General features: G+C 33.8%; 1 protein-coding gene across 1 annotated transcript in view; it reads right to left on the bottom strand.

Moving 5' to 3' along the window:
• CDC40 (cell division cycle 40) overlaps positions 1 to 12238 on the bottom strand; it is a 47175-nt gene that overhangs the window by 19281 nt on the left and 15656 nt on the right. The window contains exons 3-6 of the mRNA XM_017497430.2: positions 9177 to 9306; positions 4001 to 4084; positions 2451 to 2590; positions 838 to 934 (exon numbers count right to left, since the gene is read on the bottom strand). Coding sequence (XP_017352919.1) covers positions 838 to 934; positions 2451 to 2590; positions 4001 to 4084; positions 9177 to 9306 — 451 coding nt within the window. The remainder of the gene's footprint in view (positions 1 to 837; positions 935 to 2450; positions 2591 to 4000; positions 4085 to 9176; positions 9307 to 12238) is intronic.

Raw genomic sequence — 12238 nt, 5'->3', positions numbered from 1 at the left:
CTTAGTGACTTATGAAGACTTCACTGTAGCATAATTATAGCAGAGGAAGAAAAGATAATACTTGGGCCTTGTGAGTCATTGGTAAAGAAGCAGAACTAAAACAGATTAAGAAGGAATTTAAAGTAAACAAAAAAAGTATCAACTCTCTTTTTCCCCTGCTTTCCTCTTTTATGCCCTTCCAGTTCCTTTTCATCTATCTTTTCCCGCTTTCATCACAAATTTTACAATAAAGTCACCTATGGGAATTAAATGACATAGTATATATAAGGCAATTAGCAGCATGCCTGGCACAGAGTAAATATTCAATAAATGTTATTATTATATTATTGTTATTATAGTTGTAAGTACCATAATACTGAACAGACTCCTTGGACATAAAATGGTGGCTTGAAGAACCAAATATGGCTTCATCAAACCTAAATATTTGATGTAATATTAACATTAGAATAAGCAACACTGTAACTACTAAGTTATCCTTTACAGTTTTAGATAATTATGTAATTTCCTAAATATAACTAATTATTAATGAACAGGTACATTCTAGAATACTTATGCATTTCCTTCTACAAGTCAAAATAAGTATTAGAGCCTTACTCTCTATCTTTTCACATGAAAATCCAAGTTTATTCTTTCTGAGTATAGTTTAGTAACAGTTATGAACTGTGAGGATACCTGAGTATTTGGCTTTGTTAAAAACAATTAAAATGACTGGGGCACTATCAATACACCAAAAGAGTCAACTTTATCTTATGAAAGAATAGATTGTTATCTGCTATTCATATAATATCAAATATGAAGTTTTTTCATAAAAATGAAGATGTATAAAAAATGTAATACCATGTAAGATTGTCTTCTCCTCCCCAGGTTTCTCTTCTTCCTGTTTTCCTTTTTTCTGCCTCTTTGCTGTGATTTCATCCAATTCTTTTTGTTCTTCCTAAGAAAATTAAGGAGTAAAATTTAAAATGAATGTTTTAGAACCTCATTATGCCTAAAGATGGTTATAAATTCTTTATAATGAGGTCTACAAATTTGGTCCAAGTATGTTCCCAGAATAACAAGCTCAACCCTTTTTTTTTGAGATGGAGTCTTGCTCTGTCACCCAGGCTGGAGTGTACTGGTGTGAATCTCGGCTCCATGCAACCTCCCTCTTCTGGGTTCAAGTGATTCTCCTGCCTCAGCCTCGTGAGTAGCTGGGACTGCAAAGCATGCGCCACTGTGCCTGGCTAATTTTTTCTATTTTAGCAGAGATATGGTTTCACTGTGTTGCCCAGGCTGGTCTCGAATTCTTGAGCTCTGGCAATCTGCCCACCTCGGCTTCCCAAAGTGCTAGGATTACGAGCGTTGAGCCACCACGCCAGGTCAAGCTCAACTCTCTTATAAGCAGAGATTGAGTACCTTTTCTACAAATTACAAAATGGTACTAAATACATAATGGATACTAGAAAATACTTTTCAACTATATAAAATCAGTTTTCAAAACTCATCCTTCTGTGATACCTAGAAATAAATTTTAACATGTTATACTAGTTATGCAAGTAAAAAGACAAGGCAATCAGAAAATCTAGTTCCAGAATTGACACTGAATTTAGCACAAGATGTTGTTTTTCAGTTAATGACTTTTACACAGTCTTAGGATGTAAGTGATGACTACATTTCTGTGACACAACTTTTTTAAGGAGCTGGGGACAGAAGATGGGGTAGCAGTAAATCTGTATCCATAATAACAAAGAAGTCAACAGATAAAATCTAAAATAAATAAAAAACTGTAGCATACAAACGTTTACTCATCTTAGATGTCACCTGTTTACTTCTATCATTATAAATATAGATTTACTGGATGTAAGTAACAGCTAGAATATAAGCTTCATGAGGAAAGGATTTTCTTGATCTTGTCCAATGCTGTAGGCCTGGGACTAGAACACTCCCTGGCTCACAGAGACAGTGAGATTAGGAGGTGAGGAAGGGAAGGGCAGAGCATTACTTTACAAACTTTACAGTAGTTTAAAAAATATATAGAGAGATAAAATTTAAAATTTTAAATAAATTTGGAATCAGTAAAACCTATCATCAATGCTAGTATAATAGAAGGCTGATTTTGTAGCTATTATCTGAATGTCAAGTATCAGAAGAGCAGCTACTATGGCAGCTTAATAGCAATATCAAGGCAATCTTTATGAAAATTGTTTAATATTGTATTTTAATAAAAAAAGCATGAGAGAAAACAAATCAGCAAAAAAGGTAAATAAAAATATTCCAAAGAAAAACAAATAAATTTTATTGTATATTTTCAATCAACTAAAGGCAGAAAATTTTTGATGAGTCATTCGGTTAGTCATTTCTAAGTCATTTCCTTAGTCATTTCTAAGGAAATCTCAAGTGTGTTAATGTAGATATCGTTCATAGAGGTACAGCATACACCTGAATTGACAATGAAAAACATCAAAGCTTACTTCTGAAGGTTTGGCTACATCTTTTTCATCCACGTATTTTGCCCATGGTCCCAAGAAGCCATCAATATTGGATGCATCATTTTCTTTGAACTTTTTCCTCTTTTCTGTTTTCTTCTGACCAGTTTCAAATACAGTCAAACCTACATTAAGCCCCAAAAAAGACGGATTACAAAGATGTACATTTTCTAAAGAAATATTACATATGTTTAATTTTATTAGAAAGATGATTGCTCAAGTGACCACAGAGTTATTAAAAAACAATCTATATGAATCTACCATATATGCTGACTCATGCTAGACAAAAAGGGATTCAACCTTCTGGGCAAAGACACTTAAAACTAATTCAATATTCTGCAAATTCTAATACCGTATACTTAAGAAGAGACCCAAGTATGTACTCCTACAATGGTGCATAAACCTTTTATTGAATCAAGAACCTGTGTCAGTGGATCTGTATGACTTTCTGGAAAAAAACTCAGGAACTCATTACTGCTAAATAATGATAAAGTGACCTTTGAAAGCAATAATAAACTGTAATTTATCATTTTAAAACTAAATTAAGTTATAGTAAGTACTTAATAACTTATCTTCATTTCACTTGTAATGCAAAAACGTAAATAAAACACAGTTTCACCGGAAGTGGTATTTCTTCCAAGTGATTTCAGTCTCAACTTGACCTCTAATATTATCAATGTTAACAGTAAAAGAAAAGGAGAAGGAGGGTGTTTCTGGTTGAGATTCTGATTTGATTAGTAGGATGTGGCATACTGTATATAGCCATTATCCTGGAAAAAGAAAGGTTCATGGAATCATAGTCACAAGTTAACTAAGAATCAAGCTACCTTTAGGTGGGACTTGCAGAGTTCTAACTTAAAGAAAGTCTGCCTATATTAATTCAGGCTATGCTTTATAGCAAAAGCCTGTTAAAATTCTATTTTAACAATAATCTAGCTCACATACAGAGAGTAGCCTGATCACATAGGGTCTATAGCTACTAAGCAGAAGTGTCCTATGCAACCAGCAAATTGCTTTTTAAATGGGATTTATGGATAATATTCGAATGGACTGAAGAGCCTTGTGACAAGTTAGCATTTAGCAAATATTGTTTTGTCTTATTGTAAGTTCAAAATGAATATGAACACAAACATACATTGAAACACATATTCAGACTCAGCGTTCAAAGCAACCCTTCAAAGACAGTCTTCATAGACTTACAAAATAAAGTATTTCTACTCTGTTAAAATGAAGCTTGGTATTAGCACTGATAAGTCAATTGCCAAAATTATCTATATATTAGTTATAATTTATTGAATGAGTTCTACAAGGTTGGCATGGTGCCAAGTACTCAAAGGTTACACAACTCTAAGAGGCAAAAGCAAGCTCTAAACTGTAACAGTTCAACTATATTGCTCTAAACTTATCACCCCATTGATAAGTTTAAAAACTTAAAAAAAAAAAAAGAGCTAAATCAAATGCTTTTTAACTAATTAAAGTCACATTACAGATGTTTACATATATAAATTTGCTATTAAATGTTTCAAATAAATTACCTTGATTTTTTTCAGCTTCTTCTACAGAACCAATATATTTAGCAGACACTTGATGATTATCTAATGATGGGTCTAATGCATAACCTGAAAGGAAAAAAGTGCAAATTATTAACTTGATTTTGCTGCTTAAATTCACTATATTATTATAATACAAATACACACATTTCACATTTATTTTCCCAAATGTCAAAAATGATCTCTTTAATATAGGACCAATCATTCTGCCCTCAGCTATATTGCTTTCTTTTTTTTGAGACAGGATCTCACCCTGATGCCCAGGCTGGAGTGCAGTGTCGTGATCTCAGCTCCCTGCAACCTCCGTCTGCCAGGCTCAAGAGATTCTCCTGCCTCAGCCTCCAGAGTAGCTGGGATTACAGACATGTGCCATTACCCCTGGCTAATTTTTGTATTTTTTGGAGAGATGGGGTTTCCCCATGTTGGCCATGCTGGTCTTGAACTCCTGACCTCAAATGATCCACCGCCTTGCTCTCCCCAAGTGCTGGGATTGCAGGCATGAGCCACTGCTCCCAGCCCCTCAGCTATATTTCTATTTCGAACCCAAAGCTATATTCTTCTATTTAGAACCCAAAGCTCAGGCTGGACTCCAGCAGAATATATTTCTTATAGGATGAATTTTGCACACTGACATTACATTAGTAAGTGCCTCTCCAGCCAAGATATCAAACTTTAGTTTTAAATATTCTAAGAGCTTGAAAATACATACACATGATGCACTTGGAAATTTAGAAACCATTTCCCTTTTCTTCTTGGTAATAGAAATTGCAAAGCTAAGTTTATCAAATTATATAAATTATTAAATAATAAAAAAGAAATAGGGTAAGAAGAGTACATTAAATCTACCTATTATTTTGAAAATACCATTCTCAGTAAGGTTAGTCTTCCCTCCCAATCTTAAAATAATATATTTCTATTTCACCAATCATTCTTTGTATTTTCTTAAGGGAAGTAAGCAAGGATATCCACAAGCATATGAATGTTCTTCTTTAGTTATACAGTATGTGGCTACATATAAATGTGGTCTTCAGTGGTCTATGGGAATTTAAGGAAAGAAAGCCTATCTAAGTTAGCTCAAATCAATATTTTTCTCAAGTGGGTGTGCTAGCACAATAAATGTTTGGTAACATTAGTCTGGTATATTCACAAGAGTGCTAGATAACTGATCAGTCTATGGCCTACAACTCATGTGAAGAATCATAGAATACATAAAAAGGTACTAACCCCATTTTTTTTTTAAAGGGCACATCCTAGTGGATAGATTTAATATTTTCATTTTTCACCTAAAGAATATAGGCAACTTCTTTTGGGGAACAGTAAAAGATTTGTCATGAAACATGCTTTTCAAACAAGCTAAGGATGTAAGTGCTCAACTCACCCTCATGATATGCTACAAGAGAACCAACCACCTGGCTATTGGATGATTTTTTCAGGATTAAAATATGTTACTAGCCAGAGGAGAGAGCCTGATGGCAGAAAAGTAGCTTTGGAGTGGAATCTCTGAAATCACAGATTCAAATCCCAAGAGTTATTTTATCTTTAATCTCTTTGATGTAAAGAATAGTGTTCAGTACACAACTTTTCCCCCAAAATGAGACTTTTATAAGCTCATATAAAGCTCAGATCAACATACCAAGGTAAAAGTTCTCATTTCAATAATAATAAACTAGAATGTAAATTTCAACTTTGAAAGGAGACTTAACGTCTACATAAACGGCATTTCATGATGTGTCTGGAGGGGAGAAGGAGTAGACAGAGAGGGAAGAGGTATCCCTGGTCCCTGTCTCTGCGTAAGCACCATTCCCCAACTCATCTGGCCATAGTCTTGTTACTCAAAAAAGAAGTTATGCGTTCCTCTTGCTCCACATTCCCCGTGGTCAAAATCTTTATTGCCATACCAACATCCCCACTACTGCCTTCCACCCCGCATGATTAGGAAACAGTATTATTTTCATTCTACAAATAAGAGTTAAGGATTTGGCCTTATGTCTTCCTACAAATCAGCCAGTGACAGAACAAGATGTAACTCTAACACTACCAAATTTCAGTCCAATTTGTTTTCTCACTATCTTGTGTATTAAATAAGTGAATATATCTGCATTTCTTATATCTATCTCTCTGAAGCTTATTTTCCCTTTTATCTTTTTAATGGAGTTAATGTCTACTTTCTTTCTTTTGATAGTCTTATTTGAAATAACTATAATATTGATTTTATTATTATACCCTTAAGATTATTAAAACTAATACCACTAGGCAAATGAAAAGAGATTATAAACAATTTGCAAAAGAATGGTCATAAATATACAGAAAAACCTTCAACCTCACTAGTAGTCCAGAAAAATTAAGTTGCAATAAAGAAATATAATATTTTGATTATCAAGTAAACAAAGAAAAAACAACCATATGGATCTTTGATAAAGAGAAATAGGGCCAGGCATGGTGGGTCAGGCCTGTAATCCCAGCACTTTGGGAGGTCAAGACAGGCAGATTATTTGAGGCCAGGAGTTTGAGACCAACCTGGCCAATATGGTAAAGCCCCATCTCTATGAAAAATACAAAAAAAGAAGAAAAAATTAGCTAGGTGTGGTCATTCACGTCTGTAACCAGCTACTCAGGAGGCTGAGGCACGAGAATCACCTGAACCCCAGAGGCAGACGTTGCAGTGAGTAGAGATCCCGCTACTGCATTCCAGCCTGGGTGACAGGGCAAGACTCTGTCTCAAAAAAAAAAAAGAAAGAAAGAGAGAAATAGGACTTTTATATGCTGTGGCAGTAGAATAGGTTGAGAGAATTCTTTTAGGAAACAATTTAATAATATACAACAAAAGTTTTTAACACATACATTCTTTGATCTACTTTTGGGAACTCATTTAAGAAAATAATGTAAAGAAGCTATGAAGTTTTATGTACAAAAATATTCACTACCACATTTTAAAAAGCATTTTGTAGCATAACATATACATCACATTTTTAATAGTGAAAACTGGAACCAAACTGAAATCTAAATGATACAAGTAATTCTTTTTAAAATTATATTTGTTCAGTAAACTATTTTTAAAAATCATTTAACAATGTTAATAAAGGGTTTTCAAATACTGAAGTTAAAACTCATGTTAATAAGGACTATTGTGAGACTAAAAGTATTTATTTAAAATTCTATTTTCCACTTCTGTAGGTGGGTATAGCGAAAATTCTAGATGAAAGTGGAACAAAAGAAAAGAAACTTCATCGAGAAGTCCCAAGTAAGCCTGGCAGGGGAGCAGGCTAGGGTCCAGTAGGGAAAACAGGACAAAATTCACACAACCACTGAGGGACTGAGAAGTCAGGAGAAATACTATAAATGCAATCTAAAAGCAAAACTGTACAGTAAGTAAATGGGATGGCATGGTAAATGAGACTATTTTCAGTGGTAAGGATTCTCTCGGTGGGCTCTATAATAAACTAACTGTATTACAGAAATCTTGCAGAAATAATTCATTGGGATTATAACAATCTTACAACATTTAAAAATGGGAAGAAAATTAAAATACATAAATGTTTACACTATATTCCAGCAGTGATATCCCAGGGTTATGAGACTGAGGTAAAACTGAATTCATGTGTCACCTCCTGAATATCTGGTAGATAACACCACTACATGGTATAACAAAGGTTTGCTGCCTTGCACTTTGCAAATGAGGAAAGGTAACAAAAAGGTCTCACGGCCTTACATTTCATGTGGAAGGGTTAAAAAACAAGAACAACAACAAAATTTGATAGGAAGTTGGTATAGGAATTACTATCAGAAGTCAAGTAAGAACTTTCTATAAGAAAATCATAGGACAAACTAATAGAAGTCATATACTTGGCTCAGTATCTAAGCAAAGAAAAAAGAGACACTGTTAAAACTCAGGTTTAAAGAGACAGTTGTTAAAGCTTAGATAAGATTGATCTTATTTATTAAGTTCACTTATTAAGTTTACTTGAACCTAATAAATAAATTGTCTCTTTAAACCTCAGTTTAAATCTTAATCTTACTAAGTTCAAATTAACCAAAATTTCATTTTTGCAACTGGCCATTCCCTTTATTTTAGGCTGTCTAATGTACTATAGCCCCAAATTCATTTTTTGTCTCTAGCACAATAGTTCAACCTGTGTCCTAGCTTGCCACTTCCTAGAGGGAAAAGTAAAAATCACCAGATACTTTAAAAAAAAAATTCTGAAACCAGGTCTAAAGCCAGCTGGATAATTTTAAATGCTTATTCTTGTTACAAGGTAATTTACAAAGGAAAGTAGGTGTCAGTATAAACTTACTTGGAATTTTGTTTTACTTTAAGAGACAAGAGAACTAAATTATTGCTTAAGGTCCTTCTAATGTAGAAGAAAATAAGAAAAGTCTTTAAAAGTCTCTTTTATTATAGGCTAGAATATAACAAAATCATCATGCAACAGAGTTTATTTTTATGTGCTACACCTTACTTTAGATTTACATGGGACTCCTTATACAAGCAATGGGTACAATGTATTTGCAATCATTTTATTGAATGGGAAGTGTTACAGAACTGTTTTGGGTTTTAAGTGGTATATAGTCTTGGCTGTGATTTTTGGCACATTCTAAGTCTATTACAATCTTACCATGGTGAAATATGATCTAATACATGATAATCCTTTATACAATTAGTTTCCATATACATTACCACTGATAGGATATAATTATTTTACACAATGAATTTGTGACTATTCTTTTTCCTAATACCCTTCAGTGATCAAGAGAAAGCATTTCTGAGATAAGATTTGAGAGAGTAAAGTTAAATAGCCTATAAAGAGATAAAAAAGTAACCTCTGAACACTGTCTTTTCATTTGCCAACTTTAACAGCAATTTACATGTAATGGACATGAAATAACAGTGTCCATTACCTAGTACAACAACAAAGAGCATTCTGGTTAAGATCATGGAATATTTCTAGTACTCAGAAGTCCCAATAGATTTACAACGACAGCTAAAAATATGAATTCACCTTCCCATTTATATACATATTTAAGGATATGTATAAGAAGGCATACTATCCTTTTTGAAGGAATCTAATGAATTTCAAAAGCCAGAAGATAAAACAGATTAGCACACACACATCACACTTCTAATAAAGCCAAAATTGAAACTGTTTAAGTCTTGTCACATTACCATATGTTGCAAAAGTTCTCCTTTGCTGCTCAAACATGAAATCATTGATATGAGCTGGTTCAGCATATCCAGAAAGCATATTTCTAGGGGCGGCCATTTGCTGTGTCCTAAAGGGATTTTCTGGTCCAAACTGCAATGTTGTGAGAAAAAAAAAAAAAAAAAAGAGACAGAAGTTCTGAGTATATGGAAGCCAGAATTACTGGAATAACTGTATAATATGTTTTTCAACTATAAATCACCAAGGGCCTATTAACCTATCTGGGAACACTCTAGCCTGATGTGGTTCTGTGCAACTGGGCAATGGCTAATTAGCACCATTTGTTAGCCCCAGGGACAGAAGGAGAGGAATCCCTCTCACTCAAATCTATCTGCAGTTATTTCTTTCAAGAGCTCAGTAGCCACATGTGGTTGTCAGCTACTACATTTGCATTATTGCAGAAGTTCTATTTCACAGTGTTATCTAGATAATCGAGAGTTACTATAGTTTGTCCAAACCGTGATTTGGGGGATTTGGGTGACTTTTATATCAACAGTGGCACTGTGATATAATTTAAAAAAAAAAATACTTGTTTCTTTTCCACTAGCTTATGAGTTCCTCAAAGTGGGAGACTCAGAATACTCAATATTTACCACAGTGCCTGGCATAAAGAAAGTACTAATGAAGGAACGATGAATCAGAATTCCACTGGGGGTAGAGGACAGAAAAACAGAATAAAGTGCTTGAAAAAGTGCCTAGGAAAAGGTACTGCAAATGTCAATAAAATATTTCTACTCTGAAAAGTCACACTGTGAAGAGTCACATTATTTGTCTTACACCAAATAGTAGCATTATCATCTGTTTATAATACTTTTTTGAGTTTCTCCAAATGCTATTTAATTTGATCTGTACAAAAATCCTGGCAAATTAGAGGAGTATTCTCTTTCTCATGTTGCAAACAAAGAAAAAAACCCCAAAGACAATGTATTTTACCTGCCCTAGGGTCAAAGTTTTATTAACTGGCAGAACCAGAGCTAGAACAAACTGTAGTCAAGCATTCTATCATAAAGTTCCTTAAATGCACAATCAGAGCCTCTAACTTTTAAAAATTGGGTAAAAAATTACCAGAATACATTATGTCAAGTGCTATTAATTCACTGCTATTATAAAAGGCACTGGGAAAATCCAACTCTTTTTTGTTTGTTTGTTTGTTTGTTTTTAAATAAAGAATAAAATGAGTTTCCCACTTTGGAAAAGGCGAAAATAACAGGCTATTTTCATTTGAACTTGATAAGACCCACCGTCATGACGAATTATTTTGACATTAGAACACTCTAGGTCATTACCATTAGAAACCATCTTTTCTATGATACATTTCCAGAGCCACAAATAAAAACTACTCATCTTCTTTTAACCAGAATACTGCATTCTCGAGATATCAACATTATACTATGTATAAAAATCTGAATTTAAATGTTAGATGTGCCTTACATTTTTTCTGCTTTTGAAGAAAATAAATTGCTACAAGATTCCTGTATATTGACAGCTTCCATTTATATGTTTAAAATGATTCAATTTAAAAATACCTGATTTACATACAAAGCTTTTATTACTATATATTCTTAATTATAATGGATAGTGCAAGACTTTGCAGTCCATATTAGTCCTTCTTGTGTCTGATGATGGGTGAAAAATGTCGGGGAAAAAAAGACTGCGGAATGCTGGAAGCAGCAGTTAACTTCATTCAGTCATGAAATTTATTACAAAAACAGGAGCAGTCATAAAATCACAGATAACAAAATGATTTAAAAGTTTTCTAGCTCTACCTGCTACAGTCAGCTATCATCCACAGAGTAGCATCTGCTATTTCGGGACAGAGGTGGGGTGGAGGGGGTATGGTGGGAAATCTAAAAATGATAAAAATCCCCACTGTCTTTATTGTTATTCACATAACATGTAACAGATGACCAATCACTGTGCTTTAAGTAACTTTCCATTTAAAAAGGGAGACTACAATTTCCATATTCTTATTTAATTCAGATTTAACTAAAAAAGAAAGAGCAATTCTTCTACAGGCCATACATACAAAATGACCTCCACTTTTTAAAGAAAAATTATCAGTGTAAAAGAACTGTGATTTCTATACAAAGACAACTCCATATATTAAAGCTATGTATGCATTATATAAGTTGCTATACGTAAAGCAATCTAAAAATTTACATGTGCCTATCTCTCATACAGATTTAAGCTGAGGCAACAAAAAAATCTTCTAGTGATATAGGGCATTGGTGGGAGGAGGATTCATCTACTGGTAGCTATTAGAACTGACCTCAAAGATGCTGAATATTAACAGAGGAAGGGAGAGAACACTATTTAGTAGGACTCAGCTCTTCTCAATTACTCAAGATATATCTCAGATGTTCTTGGTCCCTGTGAATATGCAACTCTCTTAATTCTGGGACAACCATTAAAAAATACAACAGAGCACATAGAAAACACATAAATTTGATTTTCAAACAATTCTTTTCAATTTTTGGTAGTTAACTAAGTTTAAGAGTAAATTTGTGTTCAAGTGATTTATAACAATATACAAGTAAATACATAACATAAACATGAATGCATAATATATTCAAGTTCATGTATTTAACAATTTTTAGCTAAAACAATAATGAAGCACAACACAGTAAATTACAACTGCAATCTCCCTATATAAAACATACACATTTAAGTGAGAAAATGTTTGCAAACCATACATCTGGTAAAGGGTTAATATCCAAAATACACAAGTAAATCAATAGCAAGAAAATAAATAACTCGATGAAAAATTGGCAAAGAACCCGAATTTCTCAGCATTTCTCAAAAGATACATAAATAGCCAACAGGGGCCAGGTGTAGTGGCTCACACGTATAATCCCAGGACTTTGGGAGGCCAAGGCAGGCAGATCACTTGAGATCAGGAGTTCAAGACCAGCCTGGCCAACGTGGTGAAACCCATCTCTACTAAAAATACAAAAAATGAGCTAGGCATGGTGGCCTGCGCCTGTAGTCCCAGCTACTCAGGTGGCTGCCGTGGAAGAATCACTTG

Source organism: Cebus imitator, unplaced genomic scaffold, assembly GCF_001604975.1.
Source record: "Cebus imitator isolate Cc_AM_T3 unplaced genomic scaffold, Cebus_imitator-1.0 Scaffold231, whole genome shotgun sequence".
NCBI lineage: Eukaryota > Metazoa > Chordata > Mammalia > Primates > Cebidae > Cebus > Cebus imitator.
The sequence above is the reverse complement of the archived record's forward strand: the minus strand, read 5'-3'. Positions and strand labels throughout refer to the sequence as shown.